Here is a 27285-nt window from a genome sequence, read left to right as displayed (position 1 = left end):
AACAACAACATCTAGCTGCCCTTACAGACTGACAGGACAATCACAGGATATAAACAACAACAACAACATCTAGCTGGCCCTTATATACTGACAGGACAATCACAGGATATAAACAACAACAACAACATCTAGCTGGCCCTTATATACTGACAGGACAATCACAGGATATAAACAACAACAACATCTAGCTGGCCCTTACATACTGACAGGACAATCACAGGATATAAACAACAACAACATCTAGCTGGCCCTTATATACTGACAGGATAATCACAGGATATAAACAACAACAACAACAACAACAACATCTAGCTGGCCCTTATATACTGACAGGACAATCACAGGATATAAACAACAACAACAACATCTAGCTGGCCCTTACAGACTGACAGGACAATCACAGGATATAAACAACAACAACATCTAGCTGCCCTTAGACTGACAGGACAATCACAGGATATAAACAACAACAACAACATCTAGCTGGCCCTTACAGACTGACAGGACAATCACAGGATATAAACAACAACAACAACATCTAGCTGGCCCTTACATACTGACAGGACAATCACAGGATATAAACAACAACATCTAGCTGGCCACTATAAACCACAACTCAGTGTCTGTGTGTACAGCTGGCTATTCTCATCACACACACACGCACGCGCACACACACGCGCACACACACACACACACACACACACGCTGAAAGGATAGTGGGTCACAAAGACGGTCCGTGAAACGACCCTAAAGTGTTCCAAGAAAAACACACGTCTTATTTAAGGGTCTTTTATTTGACCTTTCACCCTCTGGTGGAGGACAACGACCCCCTCAGGGGGACTAGGAGGGTCAGGGGTTAGAGGTCAACAGCAGTGGTGTAAAATATTTATCTGTACTTTACTATTTATGGCAACGTTTACTTCACTACATTCCTGAAAGAAGATAATGTACTTTCTACGTCGTACATTTTCCCTGACACCCAAAAGTACTCGTTACATTTTGACAGGAAAACGGTCCAATTCCCACACATATCAAGAGAACATCCCTCGTCCTCCCTACTCTCTCCGATCTGGAGGACTCACTAAACAGAGAACATCCCTCGTCCTCCCAACTGCCTCTGATCTGGAGGACTCACTAAACAGAGAACATCCCTAATGCCTCTGATCTGGAGGTCTCACTAAACAGAGAACATCCCTCGTCCTCCCTACTGCCTCTGATCTAGAGGTCTCACTAAACAGAGAACATCCCTGGTCATCCCTACTGCCTCTGATCTGGAGGACTCACTAAACAGAGAACATCCCTGGTCATCCCTACTGCCTCTGATCTGGTGGACTCACTAAACAGAGAACATCCCTGGTCATCCCTACTGCCTCTGATCTGGAGGACTCACTAAACAGAGAACATCCCTACTGCCTCTGATCTGGAGGACTCACTAAACAGAGAACATCCCTGGTCATCCCTACTGCCTCTGATCTGGTGGACTCACTAAACAGAGAACATCCCTGGTCATCTCTACTGCCTCTGATCTGGCAGACTCACTAAACAGAGAACATCCCTGGTCATCCCTACTGCATCTCTGATCTGGAGGACTCACTAAACAGAGAACATCCCTGGTCATCCCTACTGCCTCTGATCTGGAGGACTCACTAAACAGAGAACATCCCTACTGCCTCTGATCTGGAGGACTCGCTAAACACTAATGCTTAGTTTGTAAATGATGTCTGAGTGTTGGAATGTGCCCCTGGATATCAGTCCCCCCCACAATCAAATAAAATGTTGCCGTCTGGTTCGCTTAATATGAGGAATTTGAAATCAATTATACTTTTACTGTTGATACATAAGTACATTTTAAACCAAATACTTTTAGACTTTTACTGAAGTAATATTTTTCTGGCTGACTTTCACTTTTGTCATTTTATATTAAGGTATCTTCACTTTTACTCAAGTATGACAATTGGGTACTTTTTCCACCACTCAGACTGGTGGTTCTCCTATGACCCCTTCAGGGGTTCTAGTAAGGTCAGGGGTTAGAGGTCATCAGACTGGTGGTTCTCCTATGACCCCTTCAGGGGTTCTAGTAAGGTCAGGGGTTAGAGGTCATCAGACTGGTGGTTCTCCTATGACCCCTTCAGGGATACTAGTAAGGTCAACGGTCAGAGGTCATCAGACTGGTGGTTCTACCAGAAGAGGTGGAGAGCTGAACCCCAAAACACACGCAGCCGAGGGACCCCTGCGGAGGGATATCTTCTACAGGGACCGAGGGACCCCTGCGGAGGGATATCTTCTACAGGGACCGAGGGACCCCTGCAGAGGGATATCTTCTACAGGGACCGAGGGACCCGTGCGGATGGATATCTTCTACAGGGACCGAGGGACCCCTGCGGAGGGATACCTTCTACAGGGACTGAGGGACCCCTGCGGAGGGATACCTTCTACAGGGACCGAGGGACCCCTGCGGAGGGATATCTTCTACGGGACCGAGGGACCCCTGTGGAGGGATATCTTCTACAGGGACCGAGGGACCCCTGCGGAGGGATATCCTACAACATACACACTGTTTTCCCTCTGGAGGACAGCATCTCATATAGAGGACAACATCTCATATACACCAGTCCAGGAGAGACAGAAGAGGGAGAAGAGGGAGGAGAGGAGAGGGAGAAGAGGAGAGAAGAGGGAGGAGAGGGAGGAGAGGAGGAGGAGAGGGGGGAGAGGGAGAAGAGGGGGGAGAGAGAGAAGAGGGAGGAGAGGGGGGAGAGAGAGAAGAGAGGGAGGAGAGAGAGGAGAGGAGAGAGAGAAGAGGGAGGAGAGGGAGAAGAGGGAGGAGAGGGAGAAGAGGAGAGAAGAAGAGAGGGAGGAGAGGGAGAGGAGAGGGGGAGAGGGAGAAGAGGGAGGAGAGGGAGAAGAGGGAGAAGAGGGAGGAGAGGGAGGAGAGGGGGGAGAGAGAGAGAAGAGGAGAGGGAGGAGAGAGAGGAGAGGAGAGAGAGAAGAGGGAGGAGAGGGAGAAGAGGGAGGAGAGGAGAGAGAGAAGAGGGAGGAGAGGGAGAAGAGGGAGGAGAGAGAGAAGAGGGAGGAGAGGAGACAGAGAAGAGGGAGAAGAGGGAGGAGAGGAGAGAAGAGGAGAGGGAGGAGAGAGAGGAGAGAAGAGAGAAGAGGGAGGAGAGGGAGAAGAGGGAGGAGAGGAGAGAGAGAAGAGGGAGGAGAGGGAGAAGAGGGAGGAGAGAGAGAAGAGGGAGGAGAGGAGACAGAGAAGAGGGAGAAGAGGGAGGAGAGGAGAGGAGAGGGAGGAGAGAGAGGAGAGGAGAGAGAGAAGAGGGAGAAGATGGAGGAGATGAAGGCGAGAAAGTGAGAAGGGGAAAATGAAGAAGGGTAGAGAGCCTTCCTGGAATGAAGCACAGCGCTGGTCTGTTCCATTCCTGACACCTGATAAGAGGCTGAACTCTTTAGAAAGGTCATTTATACCAGAACATTGTATGTTCCCAGTGAGTAGGTACCCAAATAATGTTTGCATTTAAACCTCAGGTTTGGGATTTTGTCTGTGTATTTTCGAGGTCTCCATCATTTCCTGGTTCGAGAAAGACAGTTACAGGCCCTATTCTAGTACTATGTCACTTATGACATCGTCAGACTAATGTCTTCCACATTTCAAAGTGGCCTTTTATTGATCCTGTTGTTATTATCGAGCATGACATTGATCCTGTTGTTATTATCAGACATGACATTGATCCTGTTGTTATTATCAGACATGACATTGATCCTGTTGTTATTATCAGACATGACATTGATCCTGTTGTTATTATCAGACATGATATTGATCCTGTTGTTATTATCAGACATGATATTGATCCTGTTGTTATTATCAGACATGACATTGATCCTGTTGTTATTATCAGACATGACATTGATCCTGTTGTTATTATCAGACATGATATTGATCCTGTTGTTATTATCAGACATGATATTGATCCTGTTGTTATTATCGAACATGACATTGATCCTGTTGTTATTATCAGACATGACATTGATCCTGTTGTTATTATCAGACATGACATTGATCCTGTTGTTATTATCAGACATGACATTGATCCTGTTGTTATTATCAGACATGATATTGATCCTGTTGTTATTATCGAACATGACATTGATCCTGTTGTTATTATCAGACATGATATTGATCCTGTTGTTATTATCAGACATGATATTGATCCTGTTGTTATTATCGAACATGACATTGATCCTGTTGTTATTATCAGACATGATATTGATCCTGTTGTTATTATCAGACATGATATTGATCCTGTTGTTATTATCAGACATGATATTGATCCTGTTGTTATTTTCAGACATGATATTGATCCTGTTGTTATTATCAGACATGATATTGATCCTGTTGTTATTATCAGACATGATATTGATCCTGTTGTTATTATCGAACATGATATTGATCCTGTTGTTATTATCAGACATGATATTGATCCTGTTGTTATTATCAGACATGATATTGATCCTGTTGTTATTATCAGACATGACATTGATCCTGTTGTTATTATCAGACATGATATTGATCCTGTTGTTATTATCAGACATGACATTGATCCTGTTGTTATTATCAGACATGATATTGATCCTGTTGTTATTATCAGACATGATATTGATCCTGTTGTTATTATCGAACATGATATTGATCCTGTTGTTATTTTCAGACATGATATTGATCCTGTTGTTATTATCAGACATGATATTGATCCTGTTGTTATTATCAGACATGATATTGATCCTGTTGTTATTATCAGACATGATATTGATCCTGTTGTTATTATCGAACATGACATTGATCCTGTTGTTATTATCAGACATGACATTGATCCTGTTGTTATTATCAGACATGACATTGATCCTGTTGTTATTATAAGACATGATATTGATCCTGTTGTTATTATCAGACATGATATTGATCCTGTTGTTATTATAAGACATGATATTGATCCTGTTGTTATTATCAGACATGATATTGATCCTGTTGTTATTATCAGACATGATATTGATCCTGTTGTTATTATCAGACATGATATTGATCCTGTTGTTATTATCAGACATGATATTGATCCTGTTGTTATTATCAGACATGATATTGATCCTGTTGTTATTATCAGACATGATATTGATCCTGTTGTTATTATCAGACATGATATTGATCCTGTTGTTATTATCAGACATGATATTGATCCTGTTGTTATTATCAGACATGATATTGATCCTGTTGTTATTATCAGACATGATATTGATCCTGTTGTTATTATCAGACATGATATTGATCCTGTTGTTATTCACTAGAGTCCTATTGAATCTGGTCTAAAGTAGTGCACTAGAGTCCTATTGAACCTGGTCTAAAGTAGTGCACTAGAGTCCTATTGAACCTGGTCTAAAGTAGTGCACTAGAGTCCTATTGAATCTGGTCTAAAGTAGTGCACTAGTGTTAAGGTGAGTGAATGAGGACCCAAAAGCGAACTAACTTAAACAGAGCTTCTTTAATAACCAAACATAGGTAGGCTCAGATAGACCGGCAGATTCCGACAGGACAGGACAAGGTTACAGCAAACATGACGATAGTCTGGCTCAGGCATGAAACACAAACAAGAATCCGACAAGGACAGGAACAGAAACAGAGAGAGATATAGGGACCTAATCAGAGGGAAAAAGGGAACAGGTGGGAAACGGGGTGAATGGGTAGTTAGAGGAGACAAGGAACAGCTGGGAGAAAGCGGGGGAGAAAAGGTAACCTAACAACGACCAGCAGAGGGAGACAGGGTGAAGGGAAAGGACAGAGACAAGACACAACATGACAGTACCCCCCCACTCACCGAGCGCCTCCTGGCGCACTCGAGGAGGAAACCTGGCGGCAACGGAGGAAATCCTCGATCAGCGCACGGTCCAGCACGTCCCGAGAGGGAACCCAACTCCTCTCCTCAGGACCGTACCCCTCCCAATCGACAAGGTACTGGTGACCACGGCCCCGAGGACGCATGTCCAAAATCCTGCGGACCCTGTAGATGGGTGCGCCCTCGACAAGGATGGGGGGGGGGGGGGGGAAGACGAGCGGGGGCGCGAAGAACGGGCTTAATACAGGAGACATGGAAGACCGGGTGGACGCGACGAAGGTATCGCGGAAGAAGAAGTCGAACTGCGACAGGATTAATGACCCGAGAAATACGGAACGGACCAATGAACCGCGGGGTCAACTTGCGAGAAGCCGTCTTAAGGGGAAGGTTCTGAGTGGAGAGCCAAACTCTCTGACCGCGACAATATCTAGGACTCTTAGTTCTCGATGATGATTTGTGCCGTCTCTTTAGCAGAAGGAAGCTTAGCAAGGGGAATGAAATGAGCCGCCTTAGAGAACCTATCGACAACCGTAAGAATAACAGTCTTCCCCGCTGACGAAGGCAGTCCGGTGACAAAATCTAAGGCGATGTGAGACCACGGTCGAGAGGGAATAGGAAGCGGCCTGAGACGGCCGGCAGGAGGAGAGTTACCGGACTTAGTCTGCGCGCAGACCGAACAAGCAGCCACGAAACGACGCGTGTCATGCTCCCGGGTGGGCCACCAAAAACGCTGGCGAATGGAAGCAAGCGTACCCCGAACGCCAGGGTGGCCGGCTAACTTGGCAGAGTGAGCCCACTGAAGAACGGCCAGACGAGTAGGAACGGGAACGAAAAGAAGGTTCCTAGGACAAGCGCGCGGCGACGGAGTGTGAGTGAGCGCTTGTTTTACCTGCCTCTCAATTCCCCAGACAGTCAACCCGACAACACGCCCCTCAGGGAGAATCCCCTCGGGGTCAGTGGAGGCTACTGAAGAACTGAAGAGACGAGACAAAGCATCAGGCTTGGTGTTCTTAGAGCCCGGACGATAAGAAATCACGAACTCGAAACGAGCGAAAAACAGCGCCCAACGCGCCTGACGCGCATTAAGTCGTTTGGCAGAACGGATGTACTCAAGGTTCCTATGGTCAGTCCAAACGACAAAAGGAACGGTCGCCCCCTCCAACCACTGTCGCCATTCGCCTAGGGCTAACCGGATGGCGAGCAGTTCGCGGTTACCCACATCATAGTTACGTTCCGACGGCGACAGGCGATGAGAAAAATACGCGCATGGGTGGACCTTGTCGTCAGAGAGGGAGCGCTGAGAAAGAATGGCTCCCACGCCCACCTCTGACGCGTCAACCTCGACAACGAACTGTCTAGAGACGTCAGGTGTAACAAGGATAGGAGCGGATGTAAAACGATTCTTGAGGAGATCAAAAGCTCCCTGGGCGGAAACGGACCACTTAAAGCACGTCTTGACAGAAGTAAGGGCTGTGAGAGGAGCTGCCACCTGACCGAAATTACGGATGAAACGACGATAGAAGTTCGCGAAGCCGAGAAAGCGCTGCAGCTCGACGCGTGACTTAGGGACGGGCCAATCAATGACAGCTTGGACCTTAGCGGGATCCATCTTAATGCCTTCAGCGGAAATAACAGAACCGAGAAATGTGACGGAGGAGGCATGAAAAGTGCACTTCTCAGCCTTCACAAAAAGACAATTCTCTAAAAGGCGCTGGAGGACACGTCGAACGTGCTGAACATGAATCTGGAGTGACGGTGAAAAAATCAGGATATCGTCAAGGTAGACGAAAACAAAGATGTTCAGCATGTCTCTCAGGACATCATTGACTAATGCCTGAAAGACAGCTGGAGCGTTAGCGAGGCCGAAAGGAAGAACCCGGTATTCAAAGTGCCCTAACGGAGTGTTAAACGCCGTCTTCCACTCGTCCCCCTCCCTGATGCGCACGAGATGGTAAGCGTTACGAAGGTCCAACTTAGTGAAAAACCTGGCTCCCTGCAGGATCTCGAAGGCTGAAGACATAAGAGGAAGCGGATAACGATTCTTCACTGTTATGTCATTCAGCCCTCGATAATCTATGCAGGGGCGCAGAGACCCGTCCTTCTTCTTGACAAAAAAAAACCCCGCTCCGGCGGGAGAGGAGGAGGGGACTATGGTACCGGCGTCAAGAGCTACAGACAAATAATCTTCGAGAGCCTTACGTTCGGGAGCCGACAGAGAGTATAGTCTACCCCGGGGGGGGGTGGTTCCCGGAAGGAGATCAATACTACAATCATACGACCGGTGTGGAGGAAGAGAGGTGGCCCTGGACCGACTGAACACCGTGCGCAGATCGTGATATTCCTCCGGCACCCCTGTCAAATCACCAGGCTCCTCCTGTGAAGAAGAGACAGAGGAAACAGGAGGGATAGCAGACATTAAACATTTCACATGACAAGAGACGTTCCAGGAGAGGATAGAATTACTAGACCAATTAATGGAAGGATTATGACAAACTAGCCAGGGATGGCCCAAAACAACAGGTGTAAAAGGTGAACGAAAAATTAAAAAAGAAATGGTTTCACTATGATTACCAGAAACAGTGAGGGTTAAAGGTAGCGTCTCACGCTGAATCCTGGGGAGAGGACTACCATCCAGGGCGAACAAGGCCGTGGGCTCCTTTAACTGTCTGAGAGGAATGTCATGTTCCCGAGCCCAGGTCTCGTCCATAAAACAGCCCTCCGCCCCAGAGTCTATTAAGGCACTGCAGGAAGCAGACGAACCGGTCCAGCGTAGATGGACCGACAAGGTAGTGCAGGATCTTGAAGGAGAGACAGGAGTAGTAGCGCTCACCAGTAGCCCTCCGCTTACTGACGAGCTCTGGCCTTTTACTGGACATGAAGTGACAAAATGACCAGCGGAACCGCAATAGAGACAGAGGCGGTTGGTGATTCTCCGTTCCCTCTCCTTAGTCGAGATGCGGATACCTCCCAGCTGCATGGGCTCAGCACCCGAGCCGGCAGAGGAAGATGGTAGTGATGCGGAGAGGGGGGCGACGGAGAGCGCGAGCTCCTTTCCACGAGCTCGGTGACGAAGATCAACCCGTCGCTCAATGCGAATAGCGAGTTCAATCAAGGAATCCACGCTGGAAGGAACCTCCCGGGAGAGAATCTCATCCTTTACCTCTGCGCGGAGACCCTCCAGAAGACGAGCGAGCAAGGCCGGCTCGTTCCAGCCACTGGAGACAGCAAGAGTGCGAAACTCAATAGAGTAGTCTGTTATGGATCGATTGCCTTGACATAGGGAAGACAGGGCCCTGGAAGCCTCCTCCCCAAAAACAGATCGATCAAAAACCCGTATCATCTCCTCCTTAAAGTCCTGATACTGGTTAGTACACTCAGCCCTTGCCTCCCAGATTGCCGTGCCCCACTCACGAGCCCGTCCAATAAGGAGAGATATGACGTAGGCGACACGAGCAGTGCTCCTGGAGTAAGTGTTGGGCTGGAGAGAAAACACAATATCACACTGGGTGAGGAACGAGCGGCATTCAGTGGGCTCCCCAGAGTAACACGGCGGGTTATTGATTCTGGGCTCCGGAGATTCGAAAGCCCTGGAAGTGGCCGGTGGATCGAGGCGGAGATGGTGAACCTGTTCTGTGAGGTTGGAGACTTGGGTGGCCAGGGTCTCAACGGCATGTCGAGCAGCAGACACTTCCTGCTCGTGTCTGCCTAGCATCGCTCCCTGGATCCCGACGGCTGAGTGGAGAGGATCCGAAGTCGCTGGGTCCATTCTTGGTCGGATTCTTCTGTTAGGGTGAGTGAATGAGGACCCAAAAGCGAACTAACTTAAACAGAGCTTCTTTAATAACCAAACATAGGTAGGCTCAGATAGACCGGCAGATTCCGACAGGACAGGACAAGGTTACAGCAAACATGACGATAGTCTGGCTCAGGCATGAAACACAAACAAGAATCCGACAAGGACAGGAACAGAAACAGAGAGAGATATAGGGACCTAATCAGAGGGAAAAAGGGAACAGGTGGGAAACGGGGTGAATGGGTAGTTAGAGGAGACAAGGAACAGCTGGGAGAAAGCGGGGGAGAAAAGGTAACCTAACAACGACCAGCAGAGGGAGACAGGGTGAAGGGAAAGGACAGAGACAAGACACAACATGACAACTAGAGTCCTATTGAACCTGGTCTAAAGTAGTGCACTAGAGTCCTATTGAATCTGGTCTAAAGTAGTGCACTAGAGTCCTATTGAATCTGGTCTAAAGTAGTGCACTAGAGTCCTATTGAACCTGGTCTAAAGTAGTGCACTAGAGTCCTATTGAACCTGGTCTAAAGTAGTGCACTAGAGTCCTATTGAATCTGGTCTAAAGTAGTGCACTAGAGTCCAATTGAACCTGGTCTAAAGTAGTGCACTAGAGTCCTATTGAACCTGGTCTAAAGTAGTGCACTAGAGTCCTATTGAACCTGGTCTAAAGTAGTGCACCTAGTTAAATAAACCATGCTAGAGAAAAACAGCCTTATTTAAACACTGATCTTAGACCTGTCTAGTCACGGGGTGCAGAAAGACACTCAGCCTTATTTAAACACTGATCTTAGACCTGTCTAGTCACGGGGTGCAGAAAGACACTCAGCCTTATTTAAACACTGATCTTAGACCTGTCTAGTCACGGGGTGCAGAAAGACACTCAGCCTTATTTAAACACTGATCTTAGACCTGTCTAGTCACGGGGTGCAGAAAGACAATATTTTCAGTCGTTGAGTTTGACAGAACAGACGGCGAGAAACGTCTCTCATAATTAAGATCCTGTGGTCTCCAGAGGAAAGAGAGAAAGAGAGACAGAGAGAGAGAGAGAGAGAGAGAGAAGTCAGCATGTCACGGTACAGTCCACCCACACCTGTTGTATTCGGCGCATGTAGCCTAGTGGTTAGAGTGTTGGACTAGTAACCGGAAGGTTGCAAGTTCAAATCCCCGAGCTGACAAGGTACAAATCTGTAGTTCTGCCCCTGAACAGGCAGTTAACCCACTGTTCCTAGGCCGTCATTGAAAATAAACATTTGTTTTTAACTGACTTGCCTAGTTAAATAAAGGTTAAAAAATACATTTATGCCATTTTCCAACTGTTAATGACTTAGTGGTGGGAGAGTCGACTCCAAAATAATTGATTCCTCCACTCCTTGCACATTGACTCAGAGTCGACTCCAAAATAATTGATTCCTCCACTCCTTGCACATTGACTCACAGTGTCGACTCCCATTTCTGACGGGGGGCAAGATTCGATTCAGCTAAGAATCGACTCCTAAAATTCAGTGTTGTTGGAACGGAGGCGATTGATTAGTTGGCGTACTTCTGAGAACACAAGACACAAGCATATTTAGAGGGACGGAGAGAGGGAGGGGGGGACGGAGAGAGGGAGGGGGGGGCGGAGAGAGGGGGGGGACGGAGAGAGGGAGGGGGGGAGAGAGGGGGGGGAGGGACGGAGAGAGGGAGGGGGGGACGGAGAGAGGGAGGGGGGGCGGAGAGAGGGAGGGGGGGGACGGAGAGAGGGAGGGGGGGGACGGAGAGAGGGAGGGGGGGCGGAGAGAGGGAGGGGGGGCGGAGAGAGGGAGGGGGGGACGGAGAGAGGGAGGGGGGGGACGGAGAGAGGGAGGGGGGGACGGAGAGAGGGAGGGGGAGGGGAAAGAGGGAGGGGGGGACGGAGAGGGGGGGGGACGGAGAGAGGGGGGGGGATGGAGAGAGGGAGGGGGAGAGGGAGGGGGGGGGGAGAGGGGGGGGGATGGAGAGAGGGAGGGGGAGAGGGAGGGGGGGGGGAGAGAGGGAGGGAGGGGGGAGGGGGGGGGGGGGGGAGAGGGAGGGAGGGGGGAGGGGGGGGAACAATATAGGCAGGTCAGCCACCAGACAGACAGACAGAACCGTGCACTAGATCTATCTATCAGTATAGGCAGGTCAGTCACCAGACAGAACCGTGCACTAGATCTATCTATCAGTATAGGCAGCTCAGTCACCAGGGAGAGAGAGAGAGAGAGAGAGAGAGAGAGAGGAGCGGGCCAGCCAGGTAGAGAGAGAGAGAGAGAGAGAGAGAGAGAGGAGCGGGCCAGCCAGGGAGAGAGAGAGAGAGAGAGAGGAGCGGGCCAGCCAGGGAGAGAGAGAGAGAGAGAGAGAGAGAGAGAGAGAGAGAGAGAGAGAGGAGCGGGCCAGCCAGGGAGAGAGAGAGAGAGAGAGAGAGAGAGAGAGGAGCGGGCCAGCCAGGGAGAGAGAGAGGAGCGGGCCAGCCAGGGAAAGAGGGAGAGAGAGGAGCGGGCCAGCCAGGGAGAGAGAGAGAGAGAGAAGCGGGCCAGCCAGGGAGAGAGGGAGAGCGAGGAGCGGGCCAGCCAGGGAGAGAGAGAGAGAGAGAGGAGCGGGCCAGCCAGGGAGAGAGAGAGAGAGAGAGAGGAGCGGGCCAGCCAGGGAGAGAGAGAGAGAGAGAGAGGAGCGGGCCAGCCAGGGAGAGAGAGAGAGAGAGAGGAGCGGGCCAGCCAGGGAGAGAGAGAGAGAGAGAGAGGAGCGGGCCAGCCAGGGAGAGAGAGAGAGAGGAGCGGGCCAGCCGGGGAGAGAGAGAGAGAGAGAGAGGAGCGGGCCAGCCGGGGAGAGAGAGAGGAGCGGGCCAGCCGGGGAGAGAGAGAGGAGCGGGCCAGCCGGGGAAAAAGAGAGGAGCGGGCCAGCCAAGGAGAGAGAGAGGAGCGGGCCAGCCGGGGAGAGAGAGAGGAGCAGGCCAGCAGAAAGAGCCATGCTCACATGTCTTGGTAATCTGGATCTCTATTCCCTAAAGTTTGCCTCTTTTTACGTCAAATGACAACGTTCCCCAACCAGCGTCTAGTTAGTTAGGTTAAAACACTAGTCAGGTTAAAACACTAGTCAGGTTAAAACACTAGTTAGGTTAAAACACTAGTCAGGTTAAAACACTAGTCAGGTTAAAACACTAGTTAGGTTAAAACACTAGTTAGGTTAAAACACTAGTCAGGTTAAAACACTAGTCAGGTTAAAACACTAGTCAGGTTAAAACACTAGTCAGGTTAAAACACTAGTCAGGTTAAAACACTAGTTAGGTTAAAACACTAGTTAGGTTAAAACACCAGTTAGGTTAAAACACCAGTTAGGTTAAAACACCAGTTAGGTTAAAACACTAGTCAGGTTAAAACACTAGTTAGGTTAAAACACTAGTTAGGTTAAAACACCAGTCAGGTTAAAACACTAGTTAGGTTAAAACACTAGTTAGGTTAAAACACTAGTCAGGTTAAAACACTAGTTAGGTTAAAACACTAGTTAGGTTCAAACACTAGTCAGGTTAAAACACTAGTCAGGTTAAAACACTAGTCAGGTTAAAACACTAGTTAGGTTCAAACACTAGTTAGGTTCAAACACTAGTCAGGTTAAAACACTAGTTAGGTTAAAACACTAGTTAGGTTAAAACACTAGTTAGGTTCAAACACTAGTTAGGTTAAAACACTAGTCAGGTTAAAACACTAGTCAGGTTAAAACACTAGTTAGGTTAAAACACTAGTTAGGTTAAAACACTAGTTAGGTTCAAACACTAGTTAGGTTCAAACACTAGTTAGGTTAAAACACTAGTTAGGTTCAAACACTAGTTAGGTTCAAACACTAGTTAGGTTAAAACACTAGTTAGGTTAAAACACTAGTCAGGTTAAAACACTAGTCAGGTTAAAACACTAGTTAGGTTAAAACACTAGTCAGGTTAAAACACTAGTTAGGTTAAAACACTAGTTAGGTTCAAACACTAGTCAGGTTAAAACACTAGTCAGGTTAAAACACTAGTCAGGTTAAAACACTAGTCAGGATAAAACACTAGTTAGGTTAAAACACGGAAAAGAACATGTGCTTTCGGTTCGGGATTTTTTCTAAATGTAAACGATGTTGTTTAAACGTCACACCCCTAACACACAAACATGCACGCCCACACACACACACATTGTAAACAAATTCCGCTGTAACTGCAAGCTGGATTAGACTTCCTGCTTAGAGAGGAATACAGGTCTGATCAGTCTACTGTCTACTAGAGACAGAGAGAGAGAGAGAGACAGAGACAGAGACAGAGACAGAGAGAGAGAGAGAGAGAGACAGAGACAGAGACAGAGACAGAGACAGAGACAGAGACAGAGACAGAGAGAGAGAGATAGAGATAGAGATAGAGATAGAGATAGAGATAGAGAGGGAGAGGGAGGGAAAGGGAGAAAAGAGAGAGTGGGGACGGAGGGAGGGAAGGAGAGAGAGAGGGAAGGAGAGAGAGGAGAGAGACAGAGAGAGGGGGAAGGAGAGAGGGGGAAGGAGAGAGAGAGGAGAGAGACAGAGGGAAGGAGAGAGAGTGGGGAGGGAGGGAGGGAAGGAGAGAGAGAGAGGGAAGGAGAGAGAGAGGAGAGAGACAGAGAGGGGGAAGGAGAGAGGGGGAAGGAGAGAGAGAAGAGAGAGACAGAGGGAAGGAGAGAGAGAGGAGAGAGAGAGAGGGAAGGAGACAGAATAGAGACAGAAAGAGAAAGCGGAGGATGGGAGAGAATCTGTTTAGTCTGACGGGTTCACTTCCTATCAGAGACCCAACTCATCTACATACAGCCACACACACACCTTCTGAAACCATATCACACACTGTCACACACACACACTGTCACACACACACTGTCACACACAGTCACACACACACACTGTCACACACAGTCACACACACACTGTCACACACACACTGTCACACACAGCCCTTCTGAACCGTGTCACACACTGTCTCACACACTGTCTCACACACACACTGTCACACATACACTGTCACACACAGTCACACACACACACACTGTCACACACAGCCCTTCTGAACCGTGTCACACACTGTCTCACACACACACTGTCACACACACACTGTCACACACACACACACTGTCACACACTGTCTCAACATGTTTTCTCCCCGTTAGCATTCTCAATAACATTTAACATTAAACTGTGTAATAAAACTAGTAACTTGTGAGGCAACATTTCATTAGCATGTTGCTACGTAACACTGTGGTCGTCACTAAGCAACGATCTGAGAGCTTTACTAACTACTGTACACAACAGGAATAGTGACTTTTTCTTAATGTAATGACTCCATTATGGGATGGCAGGTAGCCTAGTGGTTAGAGGAGGCAGGTAGCCTGGTGGTTAGAGGAGGCAGGTAGCCTGGTGGTTAGAGGAGGCAGGTAGCCTGGTGGTTAGAGGAGGCAGGTAGCCTGGTGGTTAGAGGAGGCAGGTAGCCTGGTGGTTAGAGGAGGCAGGTAGCCTGGTGGTTAGAGGAGGCAGGTAGCCTGGTGGTTAGAGGAGGCAGGTAGCCTGGTGGTTAGAGGAGGCAGGTAGCCTGGTGGTTAGAGGAGGCAGGTAACCTGGTGGTTAGAGGAGGCAGGTAGCCTAGTGGTTAGAGGAGGCAGGTAGCCTGGTGGTTAGAGGAGGCAGGTAGCCTAGTGGTTAGAGGAGGCAGGTAGCCTGGTGAGCCTTGCAGTCTTAGACTGGCTAACACTTGTTCTCAATGTGTGTGTGTGAGAGTGTGTACAGTAGGGTGTTTCCTGTGAATGACGTCTGTAAAACACACTGCTTTGTGACGGCTCCCTTCATGTGGTTCCCTTCCTACAGTTATTAGACCCACAAAATTGGCTATGACTTGGGAACTGTGACGCATGTGTTGCTACCGCTAGCTCCAACCACATCTGTTGTGTATTTAGCATTAGCGGCTACCACTAGCTCCAACCACATCTGTTGCGTGTGTAGCGTTAGCGGCTACCGCTAGCGCCAACCACATGCGATGCGTATGTAGCATTAGCAGCTAGGCTATGCAGCTAGGTTAGCGTCTAAGCTGACTAGGCATAAATGGGCATATTTTAACATTGTGTGAACATCACAAACTTGGCTCTGCCAGCTGGCTTATTAAATGTTTTAGAGTCTATTTGTAAAATTACCCATCTGGCATGCTGTTATTATACTGTACTTTGTTTAAATGGCTTGAGTGTGTCCCTAGTCCCTAGACTCTAGTCCCTATGTAGTGCATTACTTTTGACCAGGCCCTATAGGAGGGGAATAGTGGGGTGCAGTCTTGTTTTTTCCGATCCAGATACAGGCCTAATAATGTATTTATTTTAAATGCAGGAAAAAAATATTTAGAGATGTGAAGTGTTTTACAACATCACTCAGCTGTGTAGACACACAGACATCTCCAAGTACCACACAGACATCTCCAAGTACCACACAGACATCTCCAAGTACCACACAGACATCTCCAAGTACCACACAGACATCTCCAAGTACCACACAGACATCTCCAAGTACTACCCCTCCCTCTCCTCCAAGCACTACCCAGACCCCTCCTCCAAACACTACCCAGACCCCTCTCCCCCTCCAAGTACTACCCCTCCCCCTCCAAGCACTACCCCTCCCTCTCCTCCAAGCACTACCCAGACCCCTCCTCCAAACACTACCCAGACCCCTCTCCCCCTCCAAGTACTACCCCTCCCCCTCCAAGCACTACCCAGACCCCTCTCCCCCTCCAAGCACTACCCAGACCCCTCTCCAAGCACTACCCAGACCCCTCTCCCCCTCCAAGCACTACCCAGACCCCTCCCCCTCCATGTACTACCCAGACCCCTCTCCAAGCACTACCCAGACCCCTCTCCCCCTCCAAACACTACCCAGACCCCTCTCCCCCTCCAAGCACTACCCAGACCCCTCTCCCCCTCCAAGCACTACCCAGACCCCTCCTCCAAGCACTACCCCTCCCCCTCCTCCAAGCACTACCCCTCCCCCTCATCCAAGCACTACCCAGACCCCTCTCCCTCCCTCCTGTTTCTCTAATCGTCTAGCCTTGGGTTGAGGAAGTTGGGTCGGTCCTGGTCACCTCTGATCCAGGGTCGTCACGGTTATCACTATGTCTGCTAGCGCGTGTGTAGACTATATGTGCTAGCGCGTGTCTGTAGACTGTGTGTGCTAGCGCGCGTGTGTAGACTGTGTGTGCTAGCGCGTGTCTGTAGACTGTGTGTGCTAGCGCGTGTCTGTAGACTGTGTGTGCTAGCGCGTGTCTGTAGACTGTGTGTGCTAGCGCGCGTGTGTAGACTGTGTGTGCTAGCGCGCGTGTGTAGACTGTGTGTGCTAGCGCGCGTGTGTAGACTGTGTGTGCTAGCGCGTGTGTGTAGACTGTGTGCTAGCGCGCGTGTGTAGACTGTGTGTGCTAGCGCGCGTGTGTAGAATGTGTGCTAGCGCGCGTGTGTAGACTGTGCTAGCGCGTGTGTAGACTGTGTGCTAGCGCGCGTGTAGTCTGTGTGTGCTAGCGCGCGTGTGTGTAGACTGTGCTAGTGTGTGTCTGTAGACTGTGTGTGCTAGCGCACGTGTGTAGACTGTGTGTGCTAGCGCACGTGTGTAGACTGTGTGTGCTATCGCGTGTGTGTAGACTGTGTGCTAGCGCGCGTGTGTAGACTGTGTGCTAGCGCGCGTGTGTAGACTGTGTGCTAGCGCGCGTGTGTAGACTGTGTGCTAGCGCGCGTGTGTAGACTGTGTGCTAGCGTGCGTGTGTAGACTGTGTGCTAGCGCGTGTGTAGACTGTGTGCTAGCGCGTGTGTAGACTGTGTGCTAGCGCGCGTGCTTAGACTGTGTGTGCTAGCGCACGTATGTAGACTGTGTGCTAGCGCGCGTATGTAGACTGTGTGTGCTAGCGCGCGTGTAGACTGTGTGTGCTAGCGCGCGTGTGTAGACTGTGTGCTAGCGCGCGTGTGTAGACTGTGTGCTAGCGCACGTGTGTAGACTGTGTGCTAGCGCACGTGTGTAGACTGTGTGTGCTAGCGCGCGTGTGTAGACGGTGTGTGCTAGCGCGTGTGTGTAGACTGTGTGTGCTAGCATGTGTGTAGACTGTGTGTGCTAGTGTGTGTGTGTAGACTGTGTGTGCTAGCGCGTGTGTGTAGACTGTGTGTGCTAGCGTGTGTGTAGACTGTGTGCTAGCGCGCGTGTGTGTAGACTGTGCTAGTGTGTGTCTGTAGACTGTGTGTGCTAGCGCACGTGTGTAGACTGTGTGTGCTAGCGCACGTGTGTAGACTGTGTGTGCTATCGCGTGTGTGTAGACTGTGTGCTAGCGCGCGTGTGTAGACTGTGTGCTAGCGCGCGTGTGTAGACTGTGTGCTAGCGCGCGTGTGTAGACTGTGTGCTAGCGCGCGTGTGTAGACTGTGTGCTAGTGCGCGTGTGTAGACTGTGTGCTAGCGCGCGTGTGTAGACTGTGCTAGCGCGTGTGTAGACTGTGTGCTAGCGCGCATGTAGTCTGTGTGTGCTAGCGTGTGTGTAGACTGTGTGCTAGCGCGTGTGTAGACTGTGTGCTAGCGCGCGTGCTTAGACTGTGTGTGCTAGCGCGTGTGTAGTCTATGTGTGCTAGCGCGTGTGTAGACTGTGTGCTAGCGCGCGTGTGTGTAGACTGTGCTAGCGTGTGTGTAGACTGTGTGCTAGCGCGCATGTGTAGACTGTGTGTGCTAGCGCACGTATGTAGACTGTGTGCTAGCGCGCGTATGTAGACTGTGTGTGCTAGCGCGCGTGTAGACTGTGTGTGCTAGCGCGCGTGTGTAGACTGTGTGCTAGCGCGCGTGTGTAGACTGTGTGCTAGCGCACGTGTGTAGACTGTGTGTGCTAGCGCGCGTGTGTAGACGGTGTGTGCTAGCGCGTGTGTGTAGACTGTGTGTGCTAGCATGTGTGTAGACTGTGTGTGCTAGTGTGTGTGTGTAGACTGTGTGTGCTAGCGCGTGTGTGTAGACTGTGTGTGCTAGCGTGTGTGTAGACTGTGTGTGCTAGCGTGTGTGTGTAGACTGTGTGTGCTAGCGCGCGTGTGTAGACTGTGTGCTAGCGCACGTGTGTAGACTGTGTGTGCTAGCGCGCGTGTGTAGACGGTGTGTGCTAGCGCGTGTGTGTAGACTGTGTGTGCTAGCATGTGTGTAGACTGTGTGTGCTAGTGTGTGTGTAGACTGTGTGTACTAGTGTGTGTGTAGACTGTGTGTACTAGCGTGTGTGTGTAGACTGTGTGTGCTAGCGCGTGTGTGTAGACTGTGTGTGTAGACTGTGTGTGCTAGCGTGTGTGTAGACTGCGTGAGCTAGCGCGTGTGTGTAGACTGCGTGAGCTAGCGCGTGTGTGTAGACTGTGTGTGCTAGCGCATGTGTGTAGACTGTGTGTACTAGCGTGTGTGTGTAGACTGTGTGTGCTAGCGTGTGTGTAGACTGCGTGAGCTAGCGCGTGTGTGTAGACTGTGTGTGCTAGCGCATGTGTGTAGACTGTGTGTACTAGCGCATGTGTGTAGACTGTGTGCTAGCGCGCGTGTGTAGACTGTGTGTGCTAGCGCGCGTGTGTAGACTGTGTGCTAGCGCGCGTGTGTAGACTGTGTGTGCTAGCGCGCGTGTGTAGACTGTGTGTGCTAGCGCGCGTGTGTAGACTGTGTGAGCTAGCGCGTGTGTGTAGACTGTGTGTGCTAGCGTGTGTGTAGACTGCGTGAGCTAGCGCGTGTGTGTAGACTGTGTGTGCTAGCGTGTGTGTAGACTGTGTGAGCTAGCGCGTGTGTGTAGACTGTGTGTGCTAGCGTGTGATCATGCGTCTCCACTCTACCATAAGGTGTATTTTTTAAATCTGTTTTATAAAATCTGGTTCTACTGTTTGCATCAGTTACCTGATGTGGAATAGAGTTCCATGTAGTCATGGCTCTATGTAGTACTGTGGAATAGAGTTCCATGTAGTCATGGCTCTATGTAGTACTGTGGAATAGAGTTCCATGTAGTCATGGCTCTATGTAGTACTGTGGAATAGAGTTCCATGTAGTCATGGCTCTATGTAGTACTGTGGAATAGAGTTCCATGTAGTCATGGCTCTGTGTAGTACTGTGGAATAGAGTTCCATGTAGTCATGGCTCTATGTAGTACTGTGGAATGGAGTTCCATGTAGTCATGGCTCTATGTAGTACTGTGGAATAGAGTTCCATGTAGTCATGGCTCTATGTAGTACTGTGGAATAGAGTTCCATGTAGTCATGGCTCTGTGTAGTACTGTGGAATAGAGTTCCATGTAGTCATGGCTCTATGTAGTACTGTGGAATGGAGTTCCATGTAGTCATGGCTCTATATAGTACTGTGGAATAGAGTTCCATGTAGTCATGGCTCTGTGTTGTACTGTGCACCTCCCATAGTCTGTTCTGGACTTGGGGACTGGGAAGAGACCTCTGGTGGCATGTCTTGTGGGGGTATGGGTGTCTGAGCTGTGTGCTAGTCGTTTAAACAGACTGTGCATTCAGCTTGTCAACACTTCTTATAAAAACAAGTAGTGATGAAGTCAATCTCTCCTCCACTGTGAGCCAGGAGAGATTGACATGAATGTCATTAATGTTAGTTCTCCGTGTACTTTTTTTCTGAGCCAGCTGTGCTGCCCTGCTCTGAGCCAGCCGTGCTGCCCTGCTCTGAGCCAGCCGTGCTGCCCTGCTCTGAGCCAGCCGTGCTGCCCTGCTCTGAGCCAGCCGTGCTGCCCTGCTCCGAGCCAGCCGTGCTGCCCTGCTCCGAGCCAGCAATGCTGCCCTGCTCCGAGCCAGCCGTGCTGCCCTGTTCCGAGCCATCCGTGCTGCCCTGTTCTGAGCCAGACGTGCTGCCATGTTCTGAGCCAGCCGTGCTGCCCTGTTCTGAGCCTGTGCTGTAGTTCAGATGAGACAAAACCAGGGCCTGTAGGACCTGCCTTGTTGATAAAGCTGTTAAGGCAGAGCAGCGCTTTAATTACAAACAGTGGCAATATTACCCAACATCCCCCAGTACGGCAAAAGGTCAGTATGACAATCTGGATAAAGGCCCCAAGCCTAGCACCATATGGGAAATAACCCATCACCTCAAAGCTGAGAACATCTCTACAGCCCTGAAACCACTTCCCCTTGACGGTGTGGGTTGTTATTGTTGAAACTGTCACGACCCACCCGACGGACGAGGGCCACACCCCTGACACCTTGTGAGAGAACCAATGTGGTTGACTGACTCGCCAGCGTCCTAAAAATGGCACCCTATCCCCTTTATAGAGCAGGGTCCCTGGTCAAAAAGTAGTGCACTATATAGGGAATAGGCTGCCATAGGGTTCTGGTCTAAAGTAGTGCACTACATAGGGAATAGGGTGCCAACTCTGGTCTAAAGTAGTGCACTACATAGGGAAGAGGGTGCTATTTCAGACTCATACCCTTGTGATGGGAACCTACCATGTGGTTGATTGTGAGTCGGTCTTCCTGTTTCACAGAAGGAGAAAATATCTAACCGGATACACTACATGCCCAAAACTGCTCTTCCAACATCTCGTTCTAAAATCATGGGCATTAATATGGAGTTGGTGCTATAACTGCCTCCACTCTTCAGGGAAGGCTTTCCACTAGATGTTGGAACATTGCTGCTATGACAGCCTCCACTCTTCTGGGAAGGCTTTCCACTAGATGTTGGAACATTGTTGCCATTCAGCCACAAGAGCATTAGTGAGGTCGGACACTGATGTTGGGCGATTAGGCCTCCTGGCTCACAGTCGGCATTCCAATTCATCCCAAAGGTGTTCGATGGGGTTTTGGTCAGGGCTATGCGCATGCCAGTCAAGTTCTTCCACACCGATCTCAACAAACTATTTCTGTATGGACCCCGCTTTGTGCACTGGGGGGCATTGTCATGCTGAAACAGGAAAGGGCCTTCCCAAACTTTTGCCACACAGTTGGAAGCACAGAATCATCTAGAATGTCATTGTTATGCTGTAGAGTTAAGATTTCCCTTCACTGGAACTAAGGGGCCCAAACCATGAAAAACAGCCCCAGACCATTATTTATCTTCCACCAAACTTTACAGTTGGCACTATGCATTGTGGCAAGTAGCGTTCTATTGGCATCCGCCAAACCCAGATTCATCCGTCAGACTGCCAGACAATGAAGCGTGATTCATCACTCCAGAGAACCCGTTTCCACTGCTCCAGAGTTCAATAGCGACGAGCTTTGCACATGGTGATCTTAGGCTTGTGTTCAGCTGCTCTGCCATGGAAACCCATTTCATGAAGCTCCCGACGAACCGTTCTTGTGCTGATGTTGCGTCCAGTAAGGAATGTAAGTAATAATGAACTTGCCATGTCAATAAAGTCAATTGAATTGAATGAGAGAGAGAGACAGAGAGATAGATAGATGAGACATTGAGGATTAAAATAGCTGAATCTACTCATTTGAAGGGGTTTTCTATATATATATATATATATGACACAGAGAGAGAGAATGTAAGTAATAATGAACTTGCCATGTCAATAATGTGAATTGAGACAGACAGACCGGACCGGACCAGACCAGACCAGACCAGACCAGACAGACAGACAGACAGACAGACAGACAGACGAGAAATTGAGGATTATAATAAATACTGCTTTGATATCATACGAGCCAAACACCCGTGAGTCCAAAATGTCCACGACACGGCATCACACCCTGGGTTGTTCTGAACAGAATGAGCCCGTTTGTCTATTGGACCTGAACGCACCCATGACTCCTTTCTATACAAACAAACAAATGAGAATGTGATTTATAAAATGGGTCTGTTTAGTTTTTTTATTGAGTTAACAACAGTAATTGTGTGATGGCGGAGATGCGGGGTTGTGTTCCTAATGAAACGGCGACCAGGGTGCCAACTCTAGTTTCTGAACGACGCAGCTAGGAGAGCTCCAAAAAAATGACCTTATAGTTGAACACTCTTCTTTGAGTCATAAAAGTGCACTGAAAATGCTTAGGGACTCTGGACACTTTGGGGGGGGGGGTTGGATACACCAGTTAGTCCTCTCACTGAAACCCACAGTCTGGAGAGGTATGGGGCCACTTGGAGACACCAGTTAGTCCTCTCACTGAAACCCACAGTCTGAAGAGGTGTGGGGCCACTTGGAGACACCAGTTAGTCCTCTCACTGAAACCCACAGTCTGGTGAGGTGTGGGGCCACTTGGATACACCAGTTAGTCCTCTCACTGAAACCCACAGTCTGGAGAGGTGTGGGGCCACTTGGAGACACCAGTTAGTCCTCTCACTGAAACCCACAGTCTGGAGAGGTGTGGGGCCACTTGGAGACACCAGTTAGTCCTCTCACTGAAACCCACAGTCTGGAGAGGCGTGAGGCCACTTGGAGACACCAGTTAGTCCTCTCACTGAAACCCACAGTCTGGAGAGGTGTGAGGCCCCTTGGAGACACCAGTTAGTCCTCTCACTCACGTGGATGTTGATTACGGCAGCCCTCCTCTCTGATTGGTTGGGGTTAAATGTGGAAGACACATGTCAGTTGTACCACTGACTAGGAATCCCCCCTTTTCCCATTGTTTTGTTTTTATGTTGCACCTACCCCCCCATTTTCCAGGAATATTATTAGGTTACTGAATGTACCCAGAGTACTTTCATATTTCGTTATCAACAAATGCACCAAATGTACAGTAAATGCACATTAAAGCAACAGTGTGATGTTTGGATTTATTCTTGTATCAGGTGAACTGTTGGTGTACTAAACTTTGCTCTAATAAATGTTCCTATAATCTCTAAAGCGTTCCCTTTCTACTGCTACCATGTGTATGCGTTTTCATATTTCTTCTGTTAATTAAAAACATTTCAATTTAGCTCTATCCACATTAGGCCAATTCCCAGGAGCGTAAAAGGAGGCTACAGTACAATAGACATGTGTTTTTGCAGGGCCCGTGTGTGAACGCAACAAGATCTCACCGTTCGACCTATTTGACTTCAGATTCTGACGTTGATTGTGTACTGACGTTGACTAGGTAAATGTAACGGATGTGAAACGGCTAGCTTAGTTAGCGGTGGTTCGCGCTAAAATAGCGTTTCAATCGGTGACGTCACTTGCTCTGAGACCTTGAAGTTGTTGTTCCCCTTGCTCTGCGACGGGTAACGATGCTTCGTGGGTGACTGTTGTTGATGTGTGCAGAGGGTCCCTGGTTCGCGCCCGGGTATGGGCGAGGGGACGGTCTAAAGTTATACTGTTACATAAACATAGCGCGAATGTTCAGTATTCCGGCATGCAGAGCGTAAACTTAATAGAATTTAGTGTATTATGATAAACATATATCCCAGGAAGCTACACACACACACACGTTCATTGGTCAAATCAAAGATGATTAGTCTTGTACCACATTCTGACGTCAGCTGTCCAAATGTTGTGTTAATATTGTTGCACTTCTGTCTATGAACATCTGCCGTTGACCATTATCAAACCATGCCGCACACGTGATAAGAAACCATATTTATTAAATGTAACACATCTCTCCCCCCCAACAGAAGATACAATGTAGCTTTAGTTCCTTCTCCCCTCACCGCTGTCCTGACAACAAAGTAACGACATCCTCTCTGCCCATCTTATAACCATATCCTCTACAACCAGGGGATATTCAACTCTTACCCGACGAGAGCGTTTCCCAAAGTCCGTGCACGTTGTTGCTCTAACACTACTACAGCTGATTCAAAGTATCAAAGCTGGATGGTTAGTTAACTATTTGAATCCGCTGTGTAATGTTAGGGCACAAAAAAAAAACCGTGAACCGACTTCGGATAACCCGGGGTCTGCTGGTTCTGTTCTACCTGATCATTAATATCACCCACCTGGTGGCCCAGGTCTAAAATCAGTCCCTAATTAGAGGGGAACATAATAAATATAATTTGTTTTAAAGCATTGGAACTGGTTTCGAGTTACAGAGTTGTATTTAGCCGGGGGTCCACTAGGATAAACACACATCTCTTATTTTCTCTCTTCAATCAAACCTGACGACAAAAAAAAGACAGCCAGACAGAACGGCATCCCATCGACCACTTGTGTTATTAGTCCGATATGTTTCGCCGTAGTCCTCAGGCCTGCGGCTTGAGTTGTTCCACTTCCCCACGTCAACGGCACACACACGGGGGTACACTGTGTGCGGGGTTGGCCGCGTCCGCTTTACCCAGGCCCCGAGAAAGACCCAGAGCTCGCCGGTCTCCGTCTAGGGGAAACACACACGGAGCGGGTCCCCTTCTCCTTTGGCAGGGTGGCAATGCAGTGGCTTTAATATTATCTGCGTCAAATAATGTATAACACACATTTGAACCGCCAAGCGGGCATAAGATCCAGCGAAAGCCATATGTTAAATATCGCTAACGTATCAAGTCGATACGCCTGTTCTATCAGGCGACGGAATTGGGAAACAGGTTGCTACAGGATATGTCAACACCGTGTAGCCTATACTACCAACACGATCCGCTGGTGCTACGATCCTACGGTCATATCAACCTATCCAATGATATGTTGCTACTACTACTACTACTACAGTAGCCTACCGCCATAATCAACCTTTTCCGTTTCAGATAAGTCATTAGAAACACGAATCCCAATATCAAACAGTGATATAGTCTAATCGATCATCGTTTATTATCATCGACGCTGCGAAACTCAAACCCGATCGGTGTTATCGATCAGGCCTGGATATTTGCTGTATATTATGTGACTAGAGTTACAATGATTAACAAGTAGGTAGGCTACAATTTGACACAAAGCTATATGTTCCCCCTTATAGTGAGCCAGTCAAGACGATGGGAAAACCACTGCGTAGGGAGAGAAATAGATCTAGAGAGAGAAGAGAGATCTGTGTAGAACACAATCCAAGCGATAGCCCCCCCCCCCCAAAAACAGCCTTGCTTTGTTATGATTATACCCCCTTTCTCCCTCTCGACATGTCCCCCCCACCCCCCAGTACGTTAACCATGTCATGTCGTCGTTTCAGTGCTATGTCTATGTCTTACCTTCTCTCGCCTTCAGCAGTACCGTGTTGGCGACTATATTCTCTATCTCCATGGTAATGGTCAGTAAGTGTAAGATCCGTCTCCCATACAGACTAGGCAATACATTTCACTTCAACTGAAAAAGATGAAGGTAGCGGCACCGATGATGATGATGGTGAATTCTGCAGCTGGCGCATAGCCTTCGCTTGCTCTCCAAGTTCGGCGGGTTACCAGGTGTTGGGCTTTTGCAATCGTGGTTGGCTACTAGTTCGCCGACTCCATCGTTTGATGTTTTCAGCACAACAGCAAAAAAAACTCTTCACCTTTTAGGCTAAACAACGGCGGCTACTATTGTAGTTAAAGCTATAACGCTTGTTAGCATTCAAAGCCTCTCCTGCCTTCGTTAATTTTCCTTCCTGCTCGGCTCTCAGCTTCGTTCGTTCGTTCCCTCCCCTCCCCAGAGGCGTCATGCACATAAGGGGCACAGGGGCACTTGCCCCCTCATATTTGTCTTGTATTTTTTTTATTTATTAAGTATTTATTTTGTTGTTTCTCTGTAATACTACTAGCCACCTACATATGTAGGATTTTAATTTGAGCCAGTTTGCTACAGCAGGAAAATAATCCTGCAGCAATAGGAAATGTGGATTATAATTCATAAAATCTGTTTGTGGGGATTGATACATTTTTCGTAATGGAAGTGACAAACTTCAGAAGGTTTTTTAAACCTTAAATACATTACAAGGTTAACCTTTATTGCTTTGAGGGAAAAGTCCTCCTGCAACAAGGTGATCTAATTAAGATCCTACATCTGTAGGCAATTGTATGAAGTTGGCTTTAGCTAGCACAGATCAGTTCCCAATCTTCCCAACCATAAAGACATTTCAGGCTATCAATCAATCAATCAATTAAATGTATTTATTAAGCCCTATTTACATCAGTCGATGTCACAAAGTGCTATACAGAAACCCAGCCTAAACCCCCAAACAGTAAGCAATGCAGGTGTAGAAGTAATCAAGTTAGAGAAGCTATCTTGTCTAACTATCTGAGCTGGCATGCCTGCTGGCAAGGTAGGTAGGGTTTAGAAAAGCCAGAAATAACTAAATGTACTGATAAGACTCACATTCCTTTCAATCTTTTATCCAGATTTTAGCAGAGATGCAGAGAAGCATATTTCATATATATACATATATATATATATCTTTTTTTTAAATAACTTCCATTCAGGAGAATGTAGACAGCTCAAGACACATGCTTAGATGTGCATAAAAATAATATTTTTTTTTTTTACAAAGAATTAAGCATAATGATTATGGCTCTAGATTGCAAGACAAGGTGGTTTAAGGTGTTTGAAAAATGAAAAATTATCCAATTTTTAGATGAGGGGGGAGCCCCACTCGGTCCACCCCCAGCCATCCTCACGTACTGTACTTTGTGCCCCCTCGGATGTTTGGGGTGCACGACGCCCCTGCCCCTTCCCTCACTCTCTCTCTCTGTCTGTCACCACCCCCTTTGCCTCCTAGTGAGTGAGTAGGAGGAGTCGTTTTACTACTGACACAGGTCACAGTTCCCCTTTGCCTCCTAGTGAGTGAGTAGGAGGAGTCGTTTTACTACTGACACAGG

At 48.5% G+C, this 27285-nt stretch overlaps 1 protein-coding gene across 1 annotated transcript in view; it reads right to left on the bottom strand.

Annotated features, from left to right (window-relative positions):
- Window positions 1-26116, bottom strand: part of LOC110518749 (G protein-coupled receptor kinase 6) — a 77875-nt gene extending 51759 nt beyond the window's left edge. Inside the window, 1 exon segment of the mRNA XM_090188171.1 lies at window positions 25684-26116. Within this exon segment, the coding sequence (XP_090044297.1) occupies window positions 25684-25735 (52 nt within the window). The 5' untranslated portion in view covers window positions 25736-26116.
- Between the last annotated feature and the right edge of the window lie 1169 nt (window positions 26117-27285).

Source organism: Oncorhynchus mykiss, chromosome 10 (assembly GCF_057628025.1).
Source record: "Oncorhynchus mykiss isolate SJ-2025 chromosome 10, ASM5762802v1, whole genome shotgun sequence".
In the NCBI taxonomy this organism is placed as follows: domain Eukaryota; kingdom Metazoa; phylum Chordata; class Actinopteri; order Salmoniformes; family Salmonidae; genus Oncorhynchus; species Oncorhynchus mykiss.
The sequence above is the reverse complement of the archived record's forward strand: the minus strand, read 5'-3'. Positions and strand labels throughout refer to the sequence as shown.